A 24,583-nucleotide genomic window follows, 5' to 3' on the forward strand; every position below is an offset into this window, starting at 1 on the left:
GATTCTATCAAATTAAACTTTAAGAACGATAGGAAGTCCGTCTCAACTACTTTCTCATATAGTTCAAAAAAGAACTTTCTCATATTAAATGTGCGTTATCATGTGCAACTGTAAAAAAAAATTATGAAGCACTTCTGTCTTTTCTTTTTTTTTTTTTTGTTAAAATGAAGCACTTTCAGTCCGAAGACACCCAATTTAACTATACACCAAACAGAGTTTCAATTGAGACAATTTCAACTTCCTTTTAGTTCCGCAGTGAAGATGCTCCATCTTGTCGTAATTTTAGATGTCCTAGTTAGTTGTCTGTCATATGGGTTTTTGTTTCCAACTAAACTATTAATTTTCGTACAAATTAGAAAATTAGAAGCAAGAGATGCCCACACCGGGAATCTTCACCTTCAAGGTGAAAATCAATCTGGAAATCAATGAACGGCACTGGTCTTTTTTTTTTGAAACTTTGAATAAATATACTAGAAGACGAAACTATATATTTACAAAGTGTATGGTGTGACTATGGAATCTCTCACAATATCCATACCTCCCTTCGATTCAAAGAAAGATACATTTATGTATTTCTCAGTCTTCCTAATCCAAGAGTGGATCATCCCTTTGATGTCTTCAATATCAACATTACTTGATAAGTTATTTTCTTTGAAGATTTTTGTTATTTCTACCCTTCCAAATATTCAAAAATCAAGTTACCGAACTTCTTTTTTCTTCTTCCTCTTACAAAGGCCCTCCCACTGAGCTATCATCCGAGTAGTTAAGTCTGGACTGCATCCAAGGATTGAAATAGTACTGATGAAGAACTGCCTAATACAATATAGGTTACTTTGCACCGAAGGAATAGGTGGTCTATGCTTTCCTCTTCCATGATAGTACACATCTATTAGGGATATAGAAACCTCCCCGTTTGAGAGCATCACTGTTGGAACTTTCTTGAGAGACCAAAGAAAGAAACCAACTCTTGGGTGGGTTGCTTTGTGCCGAAGGACTTTCGAGAAACAGGGATCTAGCACCTGGTATGCCGTTGTTCTTTCTTGATAAATAAAAGGTCGGCTATAGAAATCTATTGTTCGAAGAGAACTCCTCTATGTTAAGAGTTATAATAAAAAGCTCTATTAAAATTAGGTTACTTTTTGTCAAACTAGGTTTCATCAATTTCTCAAAAGCTGTCTTCAAATTCTTCCAGCCAACGACTCGAATAACCAAGTAAAATCAGCAGTAGGACGATTACAAAGGTTCAGTTTAATTGAGTTTCATAAGTTTGAATCAAAATCTAGCTTTATCATCCAAAGATACCAAGTCTAGATTACCACATAGATGATCTAATCGAAAAAGCAAACGAAGTTTCATAGTTTTCCAGTCAACCCAAAGTTGTTCAAGAAGAAGATAGTTAACACTTACTATCAACACTGCAACTACATCCCCACTGTTCGCCTAATCCTTTCACAACAACTGAAAAGCTACACTGCTAAGATCAGAACCTGCATAAGAACCGCGCCACATTAAGTTTGAAGCTCAAAACCCCAAATCAGAGATAGATTGGACAGACTAAAACTGAAAGGAATATCGTCAAATCCTTCATTTAAATTCACTAAGATACTACATATAAGTTCTGCCTATTAAATAAATGTCTAGATCAAAGCAGAGTGTAGAAGACATCAAAACAAAGCAAATAAAATTCATAGTTGTGCAGAAAGAGAAATAAAAAGAACAAAAAAACTCACTTTCGAGCAAAACTTCATCATGGTGTGGATTTACTCTTCCCCGGCTTCTTTCACATCAACCGTAAAATTGTACTCCTGATCACAACCTAGATACGAATCGCACATAAAATAGAGAGTATACGATTTCTTTCCACCTTCTGCCGGTGCTGCAAACTCCAGCTTCACTCTTGATCTTCTCTGCAGAGAGACTCTCTTGATTGCAAGCAACTGGTTCGTTTTGCTATCACCAACCACGAGCCACCATCCTTCTTCTTTAGCTTTCGGATACCTAGGAGCATCAACAGGACCTACCTCTGGTCTTCCTTCAAGTTCTCGTTCAAGAGTTACTTGCAAAGTAACATCCTCCCCAGCCCTCACATTATCACCTTCCATAACCTCATATGCCATGTCTATGTTAGGGAACCGATTGCAAAACTGTGCAATGTCGAGTAACTGGGTATCTGACATCTGGAGCAGCTCTCTCCTCTCCTCATCCTCCATTTCCACCAGATCGAAAACCGTTTCAATACCTTTTCCTGGGTTTTCCTGACATTTCTTGACCAGCTCTTTGGTGAAGTGTGGTAGCTGGAGGAGCATTGAGTCTCGTTCCCACATTCCCTGCGTCACCATCTGACTCACCTCCATCGCAAGAAGCGCAAGGCTGAGCCACCCACTGCTGGAAATCACATCAACCATTGCTTGAAGCAGCCTGCTAGCAGATAGGAGCACCTCTCTCTGATCTGAGGCTAGGTTTCCGACAACTGTGTGCCTTGAGAAGTGGGCTTGCAGCAAAGCATTTGCCTTTACATGGGGGTCAGTGCATTTCGGGTTTTCAAACGAGAACCTCTGGTGGTTAATTAATCTCCTTATCAGCTCTTCTTCTCCTGGTCTTAGAGGGAGCTGAGCATACTCTGAAGCCGAAGCAAGAATCTCCAGAAGGCCCTTCATCTTGGTTTTGGAAGTCAACGAAGAACTAAATCGTTCTATAGTGGTATAGCTTATATAGTAGTAGGACGCTATCATCCCAAGGTTCAGGGGAGACAGGTCCATATCATCTTCCACGGCAACACATTTACTCGCTTCTAGGTCACTTAACGTGTTCTCAATAAGCTCGGACAGGTGATCAGACAGATGTCTGTGACTAACTCCCTGGAGATTGTAGTAGTTGGGATTCTGAGTGAGCCTTCGGTACATGAATGTCCAAGTGAGATAATCAACTGCATCTTGCTTATTCTCGATAACTCCCACAACAACCTCAGCGTTCAGATTGTCGTGCAAATAGTGATGTAGATGACTCTCCACAGGGAATGCTTCATACAAGAACTTCTTGTAGTATTCTTTCCTCGGAGCATGACAAAGGATCACACACTTGCCAGAATTGTCTAAAAGAGGTCGACTAGCGTGTCCCATCATCTGTAGTAGATCTGTAACTGGGTAGTCAGTGTGAGCATTTTCTCGTCCATCATAATATTGTGTTCCCATAACCACCACCAAGTGGGCTGCTAATGGCATGCCCCAGCACATTGAACTGCTTGCAACACAGACCTGAATCCAACCAGCTTCGAAAAGATGCGACACAACTTCAAGATCCATACTGGTAAGGCCTTCATGCAAGTAACCGACACCATAACGGAGAGTCTCACTCAACATGGGCTCCTTGATTTTAGAAATGAAAGGCTCCAATTCTTCAACTGGTCGAAGAAGAAATGCAGGTCTCTCTCTGCTATCTGCATTTGAGTAAGTCATCAAATCAACTGCTGTGAGTCTAGCATGCTTCCTAGTAGGAACAAATACAAGTGCTGGTTTTCCATTTCTTGCATGTTGGACAATTGCGGTATACGTCGGCTTTGTCATTGCCTGCATTCTTGCTTCAAAATTAGCTATATCCACTCCGTGAATATGTATCTCCAGAGGAACGGGACGGACTCCTGGTGGGAAGTTAAATAAACCGTGAGAGGTTGCACCTATCCACTCCCCTAGATCTTTGGCATTCGCAAGAGATGTCGAAAGTGTAACTATGCGGATCTTGTTCTCGCTCTGACTTGCAATGTATCTCATCCTAGATACTATCACCTCTAGAACATGTCCAGCTTGCCCTCCAATCAAGTGAAGCTCGTCAACAATAAAAAGGCTGACTTGCTGCACATGTTTTCGCTGTTTCCACCGTCGAGATAGAGCATCCCATTTCTCAGGAGTGCTTATGATAACTTGCCCTTTCTCAAGAAGTTTCAAGTCTGTTGCTGTTTCACCTGTCAGTTCAACGACTCTAATTCCAAGACCCTTTCCGAATTTCTTCTCCCAATCACGATACCGCTCCTTTGCAAGAGCTTCAATAGGAGCAATATATACAGCACGCATGATGCTCTCGCCTCCTTTCTGATGATTCCTCAAAATCGCGAACTCTGCACAGATGGTCTTCCCACTTCCAGTTGGTGCTGCAACCAACACATTGTCGTCTGTATTGTATAAGACGGTGAAAACCTGTGTTTGTACAGGATTGAAGTGCCTGAACTGTTGATATAGAGCTTCATAGGCAGGATTTCTCAGTGCAGTCACAGGCAAGGGTTGTAAATCCAACAACTCAGTTGGTGGAGGATATTTTTCAGGCAGGATAAGGTGTCTAAATGAAACAGGTAAAACAGACTGAGAGTTGAGCCACTTGTCTGACACAACGCGAATGAAGTACTGAGGAGGCAAAGGCTCGTATATCGGCACCGTGAAATTCAAAGTATGGTCCTCATCAATGTACTGTTTCTTCAGCAAAAAGTACTCGTGATGAAGAATCAATTCTCCATCATTATCCTCAACAATAATCCAAAATGGCTGTACATATTCATGAACACTGTCCTCCCACTGGAAATCAGGTGTAATTGTCAGTTCAACCCTCAATACGGAGCGGGTAATTGGTTGAACATGTGCTGCTAGGTTCAGCTTCGGAAATTGGTGAATAAATCTGTGAAGGGTCCTTCCCATCTTTGGGAAGCGGATAAGTTCGCCAATCTCCTGAGAGGACAGATCATAATACCTATCCCAAGCCAAATCTTTCTTCTCCAACTTCATCAACATTTCCTTTGGGATGCCTTTGAATTGTCGAAGGGGTGTCTGAACATTCCACATCTGCTTGCCAATCATCTTACATAAGTTCAAAGCCTTCTCAGCCAACTGCGCCCATCCTCTTTTTAGAACAATTTCAAAAAGAGCTCGCATAAGACGTCCAGCACTCTGCAAAAGAGAATAAAAATTAAGAGTAAGTATCATGGAAAGGTTTATCTATTTTAGGTAAAGAGTAACCCAAAAATATGGAAATTCGTAACAAAAGCAATCCACAACAATACAGATTACAGACCTGAGTGATGAAAACCATGTCGGATGTCAGTGAAAGCCCCTCGAGCTTCAGTTTTGAAATGTGGGCTTGCAGTAAAACATTGATTTTGGCACTAGGCTCTTCCAAGCTTTCCTTTACAGGAATAGGCACACGATCTAAAAGCTTAGCGAGTTCCATCTTCTCGTCTTGCCTCACAGTGACGTATTTAAATTCTTCACTGAGGGAGAACAATCGACAAAGTTCAATATCCCCCATTGTTGGTTTCAGATACTCATTATATGTTGATATTGTTCCATGACTTATATAATAGTAACTAGCAATGCGACCAAGATCAGTGACCTGAAAATAGCCACTTTTCCTATCATACTTGACCAAATTATTTTTCTCCAAGAGGGTTGCAGCTGAATGGATCTGCAGAAGCATTATGACAACGTCAGTTATTCATGTTAAATGGAAATAAAACATACTTTTTTTTCAGTTGAAAGAGAAATAAAACATACTTACGGTAAACTAAATTATCATATACAAAAAAAACAAGTGAACCACATCCTATGGAAACTATATAATCAATAACATCATAGTAATGTCTGCTAGGCAGAGACAGAATCACAATGTGAGTCTCAGTAGTTGAAGCACCTTAATAGAACTCCTTACTTCATTCAGATTTATTTCATCATTCTAGCTTCACTATGGGGCAATAAGCAATGTCATTCACGGATACCAACCCAAGACTATAATGATGTTCAACTACTATCAGTCAGAAATTCAGAATGTGACTTATTCCTTTAATGCATACTTCAATACAAAACTATGCCTCGTTGGATGTATGCCAACTCTCTAAGATTTCTAGCCTTTAAGTTCACGACAGAATTGAATGTTTTGGAGTTCATTCTAATTCATTTACTAGCTATTAGCCTAAAATGAAGACCATAAATCTACTCAGTCCGCATACAAATTTTGACACAAATATAATTTCCATCGAAAAAACCCTCCCCCTTCAAAGTTTTATAGGCAAGTACAGAAAAAAAAATTGAAACAGGAAAAACAAATGAATATCGTAGAAAACCAATCCAGAAAAAATGTGACACCTATATGCCACCAAGCAAAAGTCAGAAAACATGTAGTTGTAGAACCCTACCGACCAATTTGCAGAAGATACAGAGAATAAGTTCATGGAGAACAAAAAGCACATAGGTGACAGACACGGTCAGAGTTCTGTTTTGAAGTACAAAAGTTGAATGCATGCATGTGATTGTGACTCCTTAATCATGATATCCACATGGAACTTTATTTCCGTCTTATGCTTGCAAAAAAATCTGAAATACTAAATTATTAATGTTAATACGACAAAAAAGACCAAGAAACTAACAGAATTTTACTCTAAAATCAGTTAGAAGCTTACCAAATCAGCCCTCCTTTCCTCCAGTGTTAAGTCCTTGGTCAAAACATCAGGTGCCAAACTATAAAGTGTAGGATTCCTCAACATGCGAATGTACAAGTAAGTGTAGCCAAGCCAGTTGCAAGCTTCCCTAGCATTCTGAACTGTTCCAAGAACAATCTCTGCATTCAATTGATCAGCCAACTTGGACACAAACTGACTCTCAATAGGAAGCTGTTGATTCATGAGAGAGAGATAATACTGCAGTTCACTATGACCAGTTATGATTATCCCTTCCCCAGAAGTGTCATACTGAGGCCTTCCTGCACGACCAAGCATTTGCATGACATCCAAAGGGCTTAATTCGGTCCATGCTCCCTTTTCAGGATTGTAAATCTGAGTACCTTTAATAATCACTGTATGCGCTGGTAAATTAACACCCCAAGCTAGAGTAGCTGTGGATACCAACACTTGTATATGCTTTTCAGCAAAAAGTTCCTCAACAATAGTACGGTCACCCCTAACCAGTCCAGCATGATGAACTGCAAAACCATACGGCAATAGGTCTTTTAAATCATTACTCTTAACACCTTCACTTTCTCCCCGCAAAATTGCGTGACTTGCACTATCTTCTTTTAGGAAATGACCTAGTGTGTCTTTAGCAAGAGCAGCATCTCGTATTGCACGAGCAGTTTTCACCGTCTCCTTTCTAGAATGAACGAATATAAGAAATTGATGCTTCCCAGCTCCAGCCATAACCTTTTCATAACAGATGTCGTTCATCAGCTGGAATCTCTGTAAAGGCTTCCTTACTGTTATTCCAATATACTGTTGATTTAGTGGGCATGGTCTGTAGCTGTTATCAAAATGGAAGAGTCCCTTATTTGGGTCCACTCGAAGGAACAAAGCCACATCTTCATAATTAGGGAGTGTAGCGGATAATCCAACCAAACGGATAAGCTCTTTTGTGGTCTCAATTTGTCGGACTGTTCTTGCAACAATACTTTCAAGAACTGGACCCCTGTTATCATGAAGAAGATGGATCTCATCTATGATTACAAGTTTCACAAGCTGGGTATATGTGCGGTCTCCTGATTTTCTAGTGATAATATCCCACTTCTCAGGAGTAGTTACAATTATCTGTGTTTCTTCGATTTGCTGACGAGTCATCGACTGGTCTCCACTCAACTCCCTCACCTGTACACCGTAGTTTTTTAGACGGTTGGATAAATTTCCAACTACCTCAGCAACTAAAGCTTTCATTGGTGCCACATAAACGATCTTATAATTGCTGTTGTTAAATGACCCATCTGGGTTCCTATGAGTAGCGATCTGATGAAGAATAGTTAACACTGCAACATTTGTTTTCCCAGCACCAGTTGGGGCGCACAAAAGGAGATTATCAGGTGTAAAGAGGGCTGCCTCATAAACTTTACTCTGAACCCTGTTCAACTTGGACATATTCTCAAAGGCTGGTTGTGCCCAGTCAGGCATGGAAGATATCTTCACTAGTTCTTCACCAGGGTCAAGAGGTTTAGGCTTCAGAGCAGGTACATGAACTTCTTCATATCCCTTGCTATGATTACGGTAAGACCCCGAGGGAAGCTCGCACTTCTTCTTTTCCATCAAAAGACCACCTTCCTGAAACGAAATGCCTTCTAGATCGAGTAATTGACGCTGCCCCTTCAACCAACTATTCTCTACATCTCCTCTATCTACAACCCCTCTCCTCTCCCAGTCTCTGTCCCCATCACCACTGCCACCACCACCACCACTCTCATCTTTCAATCTTCTAGCTTCGTCTCTTATGTTTTTCTCTAAGATTTTCTGTCGTTCTTTTGCAGTAGCTCTTGTCGCATGCAACTGCTCAAGAATGGAAACCAAGCCAGGACCTAAACCCATCATTTCATCCTCGATCTTCTTCCTCTCATCCTGGTTTTCTGCCCTAGCCAGACGAGTACACCAAACAATCTTTAGACGATTCCGCAAAAGAATCTTAATGAGTTCAAACTTTCCGTATTCAAGGAGCACCAGCAGACGAGCCTCCACTTCCCTACTGTCACCACCTTCAGCAAGTATATTAAGTATTTCTTGAGCAAGGTTCTGGCTCTGCTGTGCGTCAATCTTTTCATAAGCCTGGCCGATTTTCCTCTGAAGCCAATATGCATCGATGTCCTGGACATTTAGAGTCATACCCTCATTTGCCTCTTCCATCTCATCGTCATCTATTCCACCACCCATCTGCATACCAGCAGATCCATTTGTTTCAGCCCCATCTCCATCCTCCTCTTCCTCCTCCTGTACCTGATCATAATCACTCTCCTCATCCTCTTCTTCCTCTTCAAACTCGACAGCAACACCGATATCATCTTCAGCCTCCTCATCGTCATTAGCAGCAGCAGACCCCCCTACATCACTCCCATCTTGGTAATCAGTGATAAGCCTCCCAATTGATACAATATGGTCAAAAGTAGTGTTAGGGATTGCATTCAAAAGCTTCTCAATATCCTTTTTCTTGTCAGGATTCTTCACCTTCTCGTTCTTGAGAACAGCCAAGACCTCGTCGGCAGCACCACATAGAATGTCTTGCGGCTGCCCACCCAAGTGTTGCTGGATTACACTAAGGAGGGCCTCATAGGCAGCACGTGTCTCTTTAGTCTTGGGCTGGTAAACTGGTTCTTCAGAAATATTAAGTACAGTGGCCTCGTCAAGTCTTCTGCGCTTACTATCTCTCTTCTGAACAGAATCAGGAGCTGAAGGGTCACGCTCCTTCTTCTTCTTGGATTTTTTCAGCTTTTCTTCAAGTTCAGGTGGTCTACCAATGTAAGCTCGGTCCCCAAAATGCTTGGGATCAATCTTACCCCAGAGTGTTTCAGGTTCACCAGTGGGCTCATGAGTGTCCCGTGGCCGTGTGTCTGTGGTGAGAACAAGACTGGAGTTGGCTCGGTACTCGTACTGTTTAAAACGGGCGTGTGCTTCAGCACCACCACCCAAATGTGCCATGTTCCCTCAGAGCAGATCAAAGACTACCAAAAAAGTAAGCAAGATATTCCTGAAAAAAATAAAACAAAAATCACATAAATTGTCTGCAAAATCAAATCAACCAGTTCCTAATCCAAACAAACTTTTCATTATTAGAGAAAGAACACATCGAACTTCATGATTTAAGAGAAACAGTAAAACCCTAATCTCTTAAATACTAAAGAACAACAAGAAAGCTATCGATACTCACTAGCAGACGACGATTTTAAGATAAGCAACAGAAAACCTAAGAACTAAATACCCAAAAAATACTGCAAAAAATAAAACCCTAATATAGAATATATTCCAACTAAAGCATTATCTTATTCAAGAAGAAAAATAATAACGAACATCTAGGGTTAAGATTTCAGAGAATAGAGTTTACCGAATGATGATTTATCCAGAGAGAGGAGCGAACTTCTTCTGAGAGCCTTTAATTCGTGATTCCGGGAAACTAGAAAGAGAAGCGAGAAGAGGGAATAGAGAAGAGAGAGTAATGTTGGGTTCTATATTTATTCCTGACCTAGAGGCGGTTTTCACCGACTAATAAGTTTTTCTCTTCCTCAACAAAAAAAAAAATAAGTTTTTCTCTTGAACAAAACTCTGATTTTTCCAAGGGCCGCCACAAACTTTGCCCCATCAACCCCTATTGGGAAGTTTTATTATTTCAGTCATTCGGGATAATACATGATATAATAATTTGTACTGAATTTTGGTATTTATACAATGAAAATATGGTTGTGTTTCTAACTTATTTTCATTTATTTATTTTTTAATTTAGAACTTCTGATAAATAGTTATGACTATAATTTTAGAATGTGTCTAATTACCACGCAAAATAATAAAACTTCCCAATAATAATTTGTTAAAAGGCCTCCCTTCAGGTATAATTTAGCAAGTAAAATGGTCTATGGAGAGGCCTTTAATAAAATTGGGGAGGCCTTATAGAACTTCCCAATAATAAATTGGAGTGGCTACAAGATAGCAAGTATAAACTATGCCACGTACTTCTACCACTAGTAATGCAATCTAGCTTTGAACGCGCATTGATGTAAGTTTGAATTGTTTGACCTTCAAATTTCGTATCCTTTACATTTTAACTAGCTTTCAATGTGATTTTAGTTAGTACATGAAAGCTAGAAACCTAGAAGATGCTAACATAGTGTCTTTATCTTTACTAATGGTGGATGTTAAGTTGTGTAATACTAGAGTAATAGTGAAGGATGCAACTAAGGTTGGAGTATAAGTAGGTGGCGCGACACGACTAGTAGAAAAACCTTCGGGCGATGTAGAACGAGATAACATTTCTTAAAAGTTTGTATTTCTCGTGTATACGACCAAATTCACTTGTACCTCGTCGTGGAACAATACTATTGCTCGCAGTATCATTTCCCTATATATGAGTTGGATCTTACTCATTGCTAACTCTTCTCGTGAACTTTTATTCTAGCAAATGTCAGAACGTTTCTCAATAGAGGATCGAGAACTTAGAAACTCATTGTCTTGGTCCGACCCAACCTCATCATGTTAGCAACCAATCTCTCTGCAACCCTTGAGTTTGCGCTGCATATTATCTTCGCGAACTGTTGGTTCTTGTAAATCCATGTTAGGTTCATCGGCCCTGCTAGTTTTTCTGCATCTAAGTGACAAATGACAAAAAAAATGACAGTTCATTACGAACTATTGGTAAATATGTTAGTTATAATGTAACAATCAACATTGATCCGCAGCTGAGGGGAGCTAAATTCCGTAGTTCCCACAGACGATTACTTTATAATGCAAATGTAAATGCTCTGTCGAATATCTTCGTATTTGAGGAGGATTATTGTGAAAACAACACAAGTAGATATACAAAAAAAACTAATGTAGTTGGAAGGTTTTCAAAATCTAGAACGAAATTGTAAATGAAATCAGTTAAAAAAAAAAAACTAGTGTTGTTTCCTACAAAAAGGTACTAAAGAAAATGATTCCCTAGAGGTAACCTTGTTGATTCCCTAGAACTACAAAGGAAGAGAATATCCCCGGAGGTACTTTGAATCCACTCCAGATTCTCGAACAATTGCCAAGCGCCCTGTCCTCGCCACCTTCATAGGCACAAGAAAAAAAAAATCAGAGAGAATATGTTACAACAAAAATTGCTTACCAAGAATAAGAAAGAAGAAAAAAGAAAGCGGGTGAAAAATAAGCCAAGTGCAAAAAGTTCAATTTTTTTATTAAAGGTTTAAGCTGTCAATCCGGGCGAAGACGTTCGATCCTTTGCGCATAATTTTCTTTATGAGAAGAGACGCCCACTTTTTGTGGGGTAAAGAAACAAATATAAAGGCTAGAAACATCTTAATTTGCTGGACAAGGTGGGTCCAGGTTAGACGCTTAGCGAGCTAAGGTTATTACAACAAATTCTTCCTCTACTCTCAATATAATCTATTATGGAGGGAGATGAGACTAAATCCGAACTTGTCAAGTGGTTAAAAGCCACTCAACTAACCATGCAAAGGTAGCCCATCCGGTTCAAGAAACATACCTCACAAATGCCGTAGGGCTCCAATAACCTCTGTAATGCAACCATCTTGTCCAAATCTCCTGTCAGCTGAAATCATCCGAACCACCCAAATAGTCAGTTTTGATAGTAGAAAAACAATGGAGTTCAGAATTATAATTTCATGAGAAACGGGAAAACCTATTTTTTACTTATGTGGACTAATACACTAGTGTAATGGCACGTAAAGGCATTTCCTGCGACAAACTAGCCAATTGAATGTATTAGTATTTCCTTAACCAGACAGATAATGAAATTGATGCACGGTTAAGACAATCGCATTGTACCACTTCTGAAGGAAAAGACTCGATGTCTCCAAACCAATCTTAACCTGTACTTGTTTATTCTTAAATGGCAACATCACTTTTACTTCTTGAACCCGCAACCACAAAACTTCACAGTTTAGTAATTGAGCAGCGAAATAGAAGTGATAAAGAAACCGGTTATAAATCATGGATCAATCCGAAAGTGGTTTCAACTAATATGTAAGCCAGTTGATATTGCACAGTATCTAAGTAAGGACAAACTTATGTTATGAGAGAAGCTTAATTAGCAAGGATGTGATATATTTTCTGAGTTGCCACCATCTTGGTGGTATATTTATATTCAATGAGAAGCATTCACCTCAAGGGTGATTGTGTGATCAGACACGTCCACGGCTTTGGCCCTAAAAATATTAGCAATATCGAGGACATCCCTTCGAGCAACAGCATTCACAGCAATCTTTATTAGCATCAATTCTCGCTCCGCAAATGGCATGTTGGTAAGGTCTTTAACCTGAAAGTGGCGAAAAGAATGAATTAATTCTAAAGAAAGGAGGATATACGGGAGGAATATATAAAGCCTCAAAATCAGAAATTAAACACATTATCTGTCATAAGGTGTCCATGAGTAAAAATGATGCAAAAGAATTTGCCCTTGGGAGCTCATATTGCATACCCAGGTAAAATGAAATTGCCCAAATATCTATGTAGTTGGTCTCGGCCGAGAATCTCGGGTCTCGTCTCGGTCTCGGCCCTCTCCCGAGACGAGACTCGGCCGAGACCCCGAGTTAGGGCTTGGCCGAGTTTCTCGGCCGAGACAACCCGAGACCGAGACGAGACCCGAGACCGAGACAGCAACTTCCAAATATTTAGATTTTTTTTTTGGAAAACTCTTTGACCTAAATTAAGTACTACTATTTATTATATTCTCAAATCTTAACTACTTATTATATTCCCAATGTATCTAATATAAACAGCAATAATACTATATAGAATATTTAGGGTTTATGCCTTAGAGAGAAACTAATAAATTCTTTAGAAACTTTCAAAAGTTTAGTAGATTGGGATTTCCTTATACAGAAATTAAGTTATAATATATAGAAGTTGAAGATGATGGAAGTGAATTTGAGAGTGATAGCGATTAAGAGAAGCAACATAGCTATACACTACTAGTTATTAAACTTATTAGTTATTAGACTTATTAGTTATTAAATATTAGTTATTGAATACTTATGAAGTATAAACGTCGTTTTATTAACCTAATGAAGTGAACTATTTTAGAATTTAGCTAATTTCTATATTTGCTGTCTCACCGAGAATCTCGGCCTGTCTCGGTCTCGTCTCGGTCTCGGCCGGACCGAGACAGAGACCAACTACATAGCCTAATATCTGAACTAAACTTCTTGATGAGACTCCTAATCTTGGAAATGGGTGCATATTTTTCTGCTTATATCACCGAAGCTCAATATAAATTTTCCCTAGGTAAAATGTTGTGATCCTTGCTAAATAAAGGGATCTATTCGTTGAGTATGACTTACCTCATGGATATCGATAAGTTTATAAAGTTGCTGGACCAACTTGCCAATTGATTCATCTGTTCCAGGAACTACAGTAGTAATGCGAGAAACACCCTTCTTTTCAGCAGGCCCAACAGCTAGACTCTAAAGAAAGAGAAGAAAATAACTACGTCATGAGGAACCACAAACATCAAAAAGAAGTAGAAAACAAAGCCTTAGTTAAGCACCTGAATGTTGTATCCTCTGCGGGCAAAAACACCAGTAACTATGTTGAGAACTCCCGGACAGTCACTTACGAGCAGAGATAAGGTGTGAGACCGAAGACCACTGGACTGCAGAACAAAATAACATTTAGATGGGCATCACAGAATATCAAAATTCTACAGCACAGTTCGGAGCAGTACTTAATTTGGTTAAAAGAACTTCACGAAATTAAGATATGAGATGAGTTTATACATTAGGAAAATGTTCATTTCGATATCAAACTGATCTCGAGTCAGTTATGGACCTCTTGACATAACAAAAAAAAATACTCCTCTTGTTGGATTTCCATGTCATTAACACTGTTTTTTGCTAGGATAAATAAAAAGTAAAGGGAGTCGCTGCAAATATGTTTTCTTACATCTTCATCGTCGAGAACACCCCAATGAGCATCAAGAATTTGATTCATTGAGAAGCCGTCATAGGGCTCTACGGGATAAACATCACCCTTCAAGTAAAGAAAGGAAATTATTACAAACTTAATCATCAACAGAAATGATACAAATAGAGTTACTTAAACAATAAAGGAAACAAGATGCGATATGATTTACATATATACGTGACGATGATATGATACTGTGAATGACAACTTTACAAAGTCTAATATATCAAAAACAAAACATAACAACCTGTATGTTTTCGGACTTAGTTATGCACACGAGGTGGCACAGAACTACAAACTAAAGTCTCTTGAAGTCAAGGAGCGGTCAAGGAATAGAGAGATTTTTAGATCTAAGTCTTGAGCACAATATATTGTTTATCTACCACAAATGCTTAGGAAAGCAAATACCCCTGCAGATATATCTGACCCAGCATTGAGTGTTCTATTTGTGGGCTGTGCAACAGAATCAACAGATGCAGCCTCAAGGTCAGGATACGAAGCCGCAGAAAACCTCCAAAAAGGAGCAGTCTCACCCATCTTTTCTCGTCTCAAAGCAATCTGTATATAATGTCAAAAAGAATTTAAGAATTAGAGTGTGGTACTATATATATATGTGTGTGTGTGGGTGTCTGTGTGTGTGCGCGCGCGTGCGTGTACCTGTGTGGCTGTGTGTGTGATTGTATATATACAAACATGTGTGCGTGTATATATATATATATATATATATATATATATATATATATATATATATATATATTGTAAACTTTGAATGAACTATTATTTAGAAAGAATAAAACGTTACAGTGCTAGGTGAGACTATGTTATATCATCATAGTTTGGCAATGGTTAACAAAATCATTGTAACATTTGCATTTTGCCCATCTCATCTGTCTACTCCAATGGAAAAGTAGCCTTTAATGTCTTCCACCCCTACGACACGATATGAATTGGCGTCCTTTAAATTTTGTCACTTCTCTCTTTCCATATGCACCAGATTATGGCCATAGGGATTAAGTGCCATAACTCTTTCAATTCTTGGGAATTTTCAGACCACCATGTTGATAGATGGATTGGTTTATTGATTCTGGGGGTACACCATTGTAGCTTTGCCACTCGGCTGAAATGGTCCCATAAGTAGGTGGCTGGTTTGCAATGTAGCAGCAATTGGATGGCTGTTTCTTCTTTCTTTTTGCATACCACACATCTGCTTGCCATCTGAAAATCCCTAAGCTTCAACATGTCCACCGCTGGGATTTTCTGGCGGCACGCTGCCCAGACCATGAAACTGACCCTAGTAGGGATAGGTTTCTTCCAAATAATCTTACGGGACTCCAAGTTTGGAGTGTTGCTGATTGAATTCATTATTCGGTAGCACTCCTTAGCCGACATGGCATCCTTATCCTCATCCTTCCCAACTCTATTGTCCTCTGCAGGGTGTATGCTATATATTATATCCAACAATTGCGATATTACTGGAACATTCCAATCGTTGAGGTTTCTTCTTAGATGTAACTCCATCCTCCTTGAGTGGCTTTGTGTAGTTGATGTATTGTGCCATCTTTTGCAATGGACATGTGATAAATTGTTGGGAATGTTCCTTTAGGCTAATGGTATGTCACCACTTGTCGTGCCAGAACTAATGGACCTACCATCTCCCAAACCTCCATTTTGTTAACCTGGTGAATTATTGGACTCTATTTTGGACCCCTCACCATGTCCCACATCCAAAAGCCTGATTGAAGACCCTATTATTCCATACCCCCTCTGACTCTCCATATTTGTCAGATATGATACGATGGTTCGCCACAAGGCTGTTTTCTCCTTCGCGAATCTCCAGACCCATTTGGGCAGGAGGGCAAAGTTTTTCACTCCCAGGCCCCCTTCCTTCAGGTCTTGGCAAATGATATTCCAGGCCACCCAACGAATCCTTTTCTTCTCTTCTTTGTTATCCCATAAGAAGTCACATTTTCTTATTAATCTGCTTCAGCACTGCCGCTGGGATAAAAAATAAGGAGAGTTGTGGGTGTGTGTGTGTGTGTGTGTGTGTGTGTGTGTGTGTGTGTGTGTGTGTGTGTGTGTGTGTGTGTGTGTGTGTGTGTGTGTGTGTGTGTGTGTGTGGGTGTGCGTGTGTGTGCATGTACGTAACACAAAAGTAAACACACACTAGATATAGAAAATTTATAGGTCATTCGACTTCTATTACAATTATAACCCACATAGTTCACTAAAGAAACTAAATTAAGGTGACTCAGAAGAAGAAGAAGAAGACGAATATGACCTTTCCAGTTGTTGCCAGTTCTTTAATTCCGAACTTCCTGAAGTTTCTCTCCACAGCAACCATCTTACCTGGATCTCCAGTTACCTGATTCATTGGCATCAAATGCAATAAGCCAATTGTGGAGCTTTTAGGGTCAAATAACAGCCAGAGAATCTAAATTAATGACCTCTAGTTAGATTACATTGATTAGCACACAGTACTTCAAGGAAAAATGCAGGTTATACTGTAGTGTTGTACACATCATGCAGTCAGTGAAAAACAGTACCTTCGTCATTTTATCGAAACACTTTCAACTTGCATAGAACAAGTTTTCACTGAAACAGCACATCATCAAGGTTAATTTGCAACATCTTAACTTGCGACGTACTACTTTTTACTTGTGCAAAAATTTTGACCATAATAACCTATACGAACAAACCTCGGCTCATATTCATATTGTCCCCGACTTACATATCCACATGAAGTAAATGCAAGCATCTAAGATTCATAACCAATACAAACAAAAAAAAAGATAGACGTATGAAAGGGACCTCAATAGTTAGTGAATCTTCTGAAATATCAACAATTTTTGCTCTGAATATATCCACTAACCACATGATCTGAAAAGAAAAGGAAAAAATATTAAGCACTTTGACTAAGAAAAATGTAAATGGCAATAGAAACAGATTTGTTCACACTTACACAGTAGAAAACCTTCAGGTGAAGTAGTCGATTTAATATGAATCGTTATTCTTTATAAGTAATCTTACTTAAGTCTTTTAAAATCCTGATAGGAGTTCTAGGTCATTAACAGCATCGAGAAAGTGCACTTATGTACACACAGTCACATGGAACAAAAAACATAATATGGGAGCTTTAACTTGGACCAATCCACGGTTGGCACTGAAATCAGAGAGTTTAGAAATAAGGACAGTACATACCTCTGCACGGTTACTTTCGTTTGCGCTGAGCTTTATGAGCATCAATTCACGTTCTACTTGTGGTTCCCTAGAGAGATCCTCAACCTAAGTAAGAGAGAATGAAGTGTTCAAAAGGTACTAAGCGAGTGATGAAAAGAATCAATAAAACAAAAAAGAAGGAAAAGATTAGTGTAAAACAGCAGTAGGAACATATTGTGAAGAAACTTCAACCTCATTACATTTAGCAGTTGCACATACATCACAAAATGTAATGACAAGACAGGCAATGAGTTTGCAGTAATAGAAAATAAGAAACAATTAAGTCATACCGAAAGTATTACTTTAGGAAAATATTAAGTCATATAAACAGTTGGGTAGATCGCTGAAGATTGTAACTTTTCTAATATTCACCTCTTCAAGAAATTTGTAATGAACTGTAAAAATTCTAGAAAAAAGGCAGAGAAACCCCCCATCTTTCAAAGTCAAAAAGATAAGGACACCTCATATATAACATTAAAAATATGTTATGAAAAATCGAGGATAAGATTAAAACCTTCATGACATTCACAAGCTTGTTCAGCTGCTCTACCACCTGTTGCAACACCTTTTCGGTTCCAGAAACAACTATAGTGAAAAGAGCCTTGTCCTTGTTCAAACCGACTGCAAGGGAATCAATGTTGTATCCTCTTCTAGCAAATACCCCAGCAATTCGGTTTATCATTCCACTTTCATCCCCTACAAATACTGAAATTGTATGGCGTCTCACACTGCATAAAAAGAAAAAGGGCAAACCAATCTTAGCGCAAAGTTTTAACTGAAGTGCACATACTATAGATACATGTTACTAAAACGAATATAACGAAAAAAGAGGAGATGGAAATGATCAAGAAATACATAAAAGAATAGGATAACTCTTTAAATTATAAAGTCACTAGCACATGGTAGATTTTTATTACTATTATCTATTGAATAGCTAAAACTTATCGCTATTGAGAGCGAAAGCAACCCGAATCCATAAAGAGAAGAACATTTGCCAATGCCATACTTTGAGTAAAAGTTCACTTATTAACTAGTTCTTGCTCTCTAGACACAATGAAAAGAAAAATTTACCAAAAATAGAAAAGCCAACTTTCAAATCCACTTATCCTATCTCAACAATAAAGCCAACATTTTCCTCTCTCTCTCTCTCTCTTTCAAATATTGGTACAAGAACTAAAAAGATAACATTTTTATCACCTAACAACAATTGTTTTCACAGAATTATTCCAAAATGCATTACAAAAACATGCAGAAATTTCGAATCTTGGAAACAACTTAGTGAGAAAATAGGGCAAAAGAATACAGCCAGAGTAGAAATGAAGCAGTTTTAGCTAACATGAATTCGATAAAACTAAAGTGAAATTCTTACCTAGACCTAGCCCTAGGAGGTGAGGAAGAATCAGTGGCTGTCAATCCGTTATCACTACTTGCAGATACAACCAGCTTATGGAGCTCCTTAAAGCCAGAATTTGGTTTAGAAACAAACGAATTTCTTGAAAAATTTAGGTTTCCAATGAACCCCTTGTTTAGTCCAAGTGAAATTGAGGGTTTGATGGTTTTGATTGAAGTAGTGTGAGCTGAAATGGCCGCCATTGTCGTCTCTTCTCTCTCGACCGTCGTTGCTCGTTGAAAGTAGTATTTGTTCAAGTGGAGGTTTTAGAAACAGACCTAATGGTTGGGATTGTTCAAAGAGTGATATAACACTGTCTTTTTACTCGGTTACCCCCTTTAACAAAATTTACTTCATTCCTTTTAAATAAACTATAGTACGATATACGTTAGTCGTTACAAGGTAATGATACATCATGAAGATGTGATAAGTACAATAATCGCCTAAGTTAAACTAATAATGAAAGAGGTCAAAAGTCCAACAACATGAAAGGACCTAAAGTCCAACAAACTTATTACATTATTTATACCTTTAGTAACCCAAGTTCAATAAACCATGGATTCCACCTCCTCTGAAAATCGAACCTGAGACCTCTAGGATTTTGAAGTTTTTGTCAACACTTGCTGACAAGTTAAAATGTTTTTTCTAGTCTGCTCGCCCAAGTGGTTGAAAGTGTTGACATAAACTCCAAAACCTTAGAGGTCCCAGATACGATTCTCACGGAGAGTGGAATCCATGGTTTATTGAAGGGTTTTTTGAGCTTACCCCCTCGTCACTAATTGGTAATTGAGTTTACCCCCTCGTCACTAATTGGTAATTGAGTTTACCCCCTTGAATAATGGGTAATTGAGCTTACCCCCTTAGACTTACTATTAGTGACAGAAACACAAAGGTTATGTTTGGCGTACGTGAAATAATTGCGACTACCAAGAACAACTATTCTTCAATATGATTCCTAGTAGAGATTCTACCTCATTGTATTGTTTGATTTGGGCGGGATTATGATTAGTAAAGATTGATTTTGTTTATATATTATTTACTTTATGATTTTATTATCACATACCAAACATATCCTTAGTAGTTTTGAAAAATCTAAAATTCAAGGGGGTAAGCTCAATTACCAATTACTGAAGGGAGTAAACTCAATTACCAATTAATTTTGAGGGGGTAAGCTCAAAAAACCCTTTATTGAACTTGGGTTGTTAAAGGTGTAAAGAATACAATAAATTTGTCGGGTTTTAGGCCTCTTTCATTAATGTTAAATTTAGGCAGTTATCGTGCTTATCACATCTTTCTAATGTATCAATGTCTTGTAACGACTAACGTAGATCATAGTCGATTTCTAATAAAAAAATCGTTTTTTCCAAAAAAGAGATTTTCTTTTTTGCCCCCTACTTTGCAACCAGCTTCCTGTTTAGCCCTATTTTTCATAAATTCAAATTTGGTCTTCTTTTGTTAACATTGTTAGTTAACTTTAGTGATTAATTTTTTCCCCCTATAATTGTTCTTGTTATAAAAGTGATTTTGTAAATCCAAAATTGGCCCCCTTTTAAATATGAGTTGATACCAAACTAGGGGTCAAAATGGAATTTATTTTAAAAACATTAAAGACACCTCCTCACTCCTCCATTTCATCAGTACCCGTCATGACTTTTGGAGGGCCCTAGGCGAATGAATCGACGGGGCCCCTACACTTTAAGTAAAAAAAAATATATAATTTGTCATTTTTTTTTTGTAAAATTTATAATTGTTAAAATTATGCATGAAACAAATACTACTTAAACACCGTTCTTGTTGTATTTTTCGATGCAAAATCATTAATCATATTTATGTAGTCAATATTCTCAGCTAATTCATGTTCAATTGATAACAAATCTAATTCAGTTACTCTTTCTTGGGACATGGTAGATCGCAAGTAAGACTTGATTAACTTCAACTTTGAAAAACTTCTCTCCCTATAAGCCACAGTAACCGAAATGGTAAAGAATTTTATAAGCGAACTTCTTTAAATCAAATAAAAATCAAAATATTTTTGCATATATTTGAAACTTTTCAAACCTAATTTTAATAGATGAAATAGATTGATCGACAATATGCAAGAAGTAGTTGACTCGAAATGATTCTTTAGACGTAAACCCTTGTAGAGATTTTAGATAATGAAATAGAAATGTGAGATTGAAGAAAAATTAGAAAAAAAAAAATTAATTATAAAAATATGTATTTAATTTGATTTTTGATCTTTTATTAAGGTGTATTTTAGGCTTCCATGAGATGTGAATTACGTTTAAATGTTATGACTTTATGTTTTAAATTTTTAAGTTTAACACTCTAACTTTAATTATTTTCAGTAGATTTGGGTTAAAGAAAAAAATTATCTAAAACATAATGTAAGTTGTGAGAGTTGAACCCTTAACCTTAAGTTCAAAAATCAAATACTCTACCAACTCTACTACCCAAACAAACTTGTTATATGTATGCATTCAATAATACATATAATATAAATATAATACTATTTACATATATAATGTTTTATCAAGTGAGGGCCCTCTAAATTTGGGGGCGCTAACGACCGCCTGGGTCGCCTAGGCCCAGGGCCAGCCCTGCATTTCATCACCTATCTCTTCCACGTTATCTCTCTTGCCACCTCATCATCTTCTCCGATGAAGGTCGATGACCAACCAAAATATCTAGCGACCTTCAAACTTAAAAAAAATCATGAATTCTTTCTCTTGTCTTCTTCTTCTCTCTTCTTTCTTCTCTCTCTACTCTATCTATTTATCTTGAACTTAAAAACTCTTTTTCATCTTCCCCTTAAGGGTCCGTTTGATACGTGAGAAATAATGGGAAAGAAAGTCGATTTTTTCTGATGAAAATTTAAGTTTTAAGTGTTTGATAGAGTTATAGAGAAATGACGGAGTGCCTTTAAAATGTCATGGACTCTTCTTTAATAAACCAAATTAGTGAGGGTTAAAATTCGTCAACATCTTCAGCCATATTTGGGTTTCCTCTAGACTAAAATCCTCTATTCTCTCTCTCTCTCTCTCTCTCCATCTCAAACTCTCTTTCCATCTCTAACTCTTCTCCATTTTTAACCCAACTCACCATAATAATAAGGGTTTGATCAAGAAACCTTCACATACTCCTTGAAAGCTGAAGGTCCTTGACGAACCAGATGTTCATCCCAATCTCTTGTACTAACATAAACATTATGTTTACGAGCCATTTCAGTTACTTATTTGATGAATGATTTTGTCATCAAACTGTGAGATCCACCGGAGAACTTCAATCTGTCAACAAATTGTGTTTTTGACTCAAAGATATCCTGTAAGCAGACGAAAATCATAATTGATTCAAGCGGTAATTGATCAAATCATTCATATTAAACAATAAAACCATACCTGGAGGGCGTTGTTGGCGAAGAAGGTATATGAGGGTTTCTCATATCGGTGACACCAAATCTTCGAGGTTTTTCAGGTTTATCTTCATCCTCGAAGAAACTCTTCCATTAGTAAATTGACATTTTCAGAGATATCGACTCTTATGTTTGTTAACAACAACAACAACAAGAAATGTAAACCGAGTGTTAGAGAGAGAAACACGGGAGGAGAGAGCTTGTGTTTTAGTAGGGTGGGAAACCATTTCCCACCTTTTTGGTAGGAAAATTTATGACCATTCTTTCCCACCTTTTTTCTTATGGAGTTCGATTTCCAACTCCTCTGGTTGACCCAAACACAGAAAAATCGATTTTCTAACATCATTTTCACACGTACCGAACATACCCTAAACATCCAAGTGCTAGGAAAAAGATTTTAAAGTTGTTGAAGCTAATATTTCTCTTTGAAGGTTGTTTGGTTCATTTTTCTTAGTGTCTCAAATGATGCCATATATGAGATAGCTTTTCTTGTCACTCCCTTGCTTTGGAATATAGGGACCATTTCAGTTTATACACAATATATAGATAGGAGTTTGAGTATTCCGACTTACGGAGTGAGGGGAGACTTATCAACAACATATTTGTTTATTTATTTTGCTTAATCATTTGAAATTGGCGAATTGTGGTTTGATTTCTAGCATAACATGTGGTTGAGACTTAAAATGTCTCTACGTAAATTAAACCAATGTATTTACCTGCACTTTTAAAAGCTTGACTTTAAATAAGACTCGCCTTTCATTAGGATGCAAGAGTGGTTTTATCTTTTGATGGATGTTATCCGTTAGAATGTGATTTGTTCTGATAGTTTTGGGAGCCACCAAGGACAGTAAGTAGTGAGTGTATGCAATGACAACATTATAGTCAAAAAATAAGTCATTAAATATTGTTATGCTCATATGTATGTTTGAGCACTCTTTTAATTATTTTTGAACTGTTGCAGAGATGTGACGTTTCTCAAGACGAGATAGTTGTATCCCCATGAATATATAGTTCTGCTTCACGACAATGCTCTTATAATAGTTTAGAGTTATGATATGTTCTAAGTGTATCGTTGTTTGAGTGTGATTAGTTATTCGATGCGTATTGATATTACAAGCTTGTCTGATGATGGGTGATGATTACGAGGGGAGGGTTACAAAATTTTACTAGGGTAGACGTATATCCACGTGTACACTGCAGTAGACAATTGTTGTATAAGGCACCTGTTGTAGCTCACTAACAAAGGTTTATCGGTCTTTCTTAGCTTAATAGTAGGCGATCGGATTAAAGTTGTATTCAGTAGTAATTTTGGTAAGCTAGAAGAACTATCTCATTAGAATATTTCGTTAAGTGTCCTTAATTATATCTCTAGATTAATATCACTTATTCACTTATAATTATCTATAAATATCAAATTGTTGTTTGTGGTGCTGGTAGGATGTCTAGGTATCCTACTAAACTGACTTCAGATTATCTCGCTACTTCGTTGGTTTTTGTTCAATTATTGTTGACCCGAAGCGACGTATTCTACTTTATTGGCTCACATTATGTAAATTCTATATGATTTCGTATTATTCTTTACTTGCGTGATTACTTATGTCAGATAGGTTAAAATAGGTCATAAGAATATTAGCAGTAATTACATATTGCACCATACTATCTTTGAAAATGTCTAAATTATAAATAATTTTTTGTTGAAAATATATCTTACGTTTTAACACACAACTTTTTTTCTTTAGCCCTCGACTTTAGAGCATCCATAATATTCTACGATTAATAAAGATTTTGGTAATAAGTGATTATATGAGATTTTACTCTCTAATCTACATCTTCACTTTTACCTTCAATCACCTCCATAACTTTTGACCACCACCCGTCCTTCCAACTACTACCGCCACTTTTGACCATGACCGGAGGGCACCTCGATCCAAAGCTGCCAAAATGACTGTTTTGTTCCCCAAGGCAATGAAGGCTTTCATGTGTTTAGGTTTTGCATGTAAGTTTCGAAATAATAATTACATTTCAAACAGACTTATAAAATGATTTATGTTGTAGTCCACTTCTTAAAAATTTAGATTATTTATCAAAGGTCGAAAAGATCCTCCCCTTTGTCAAGACGGAGAGTAGGAGGAGAAGAAGAGACAAACACAACTAATAGTAGGTCGAAAGTAAT

General features: G+C 37.7%; 2 protein-coding genes across 2 annotated transcripts; both read right to left on the reverse strand.

Moving 5' to 3' along the window:
• Positions 1-1,136: 1,136 nt before the first annotated feature.
• On the reverse strand, positions 1,137-10,084 carry LOC147568817 (DExH-box ATP-dependent RNA helicase DExH12-like). The gene is made up of 5 exons (XM_086667643.1): positions 9,819-10,084; positions 6,437-9,464; positions 5,056-5,445; positions 1,731-4,931; positions 1,137-1,487 (listed from the first exon to the last, which is right to left on the reverse strand). Exons 2-4 carry the CDS (start codon positions 9,413-9,415, stop codon positions 1,761-1,763), a joined length of 6,540 nt encoding a protein of 2,179 aa, XP_086523769.1. The 5' UTR covers positions 9,416-9,464; positions 9,819-10,084; the 3' UTR covers positions 1,137-1,487; positions 1,731-1,760.
• Positions 10,085-11,188: 1,104 nt separating this feature from the next.
• Positions 11,189-19,335, reverse strand: LOC147568818 (acetolactate synthase small subunit 1, chloroplastic-like). Its single transcript, XM_086655199.1, has 12 exons — positions 18,978-19,335; positions 18,123-18,336; positions 17,591-17,674; positions 17,201-17,269; positions 16,671-16,754; positions 14,801-14,950; positions 14,372-14,458; positions 13,977-14,081; positions 13,771-13,893; positions 12,594-12,746; positions 11,955-12,020; positions 11,189-11,517 (listed from the first exon to the last, which is right to left on the reverse strand). The coding sequence occupies exons 1-12, from the start codon at positions 19,199-19,201 to the stop codon at positions 11,434-11,436; spliced, it is 1,443 nt and encodes a 480-aa protein (XP_086511325.1). The 5' UTR covers positions 19,202-19,335; the 3' UTR covers positions 11,189-11,433.
• Between the last annotated feature and the right edge of the window lie 5,248 nt (positions 19,336-24,583).

This window comes from Eschscholzia californica, unplaced genomic scaffold, assembly GCF_041429995.1.
Source record: "Eschscholzia californica isolate CP2 unplaced genomic scaffold, dmEscCali1.0.p SCAF_1, whole genome shotgun sequence".
In the NCBI taxonomy this organism is placed as follows: Eukaryota; Viridiplantae; Streptophyta; class Magnoliopsida; order Ranunculales; family Papaveraceae; genus Eschscholzia; species Eschscholzia californica.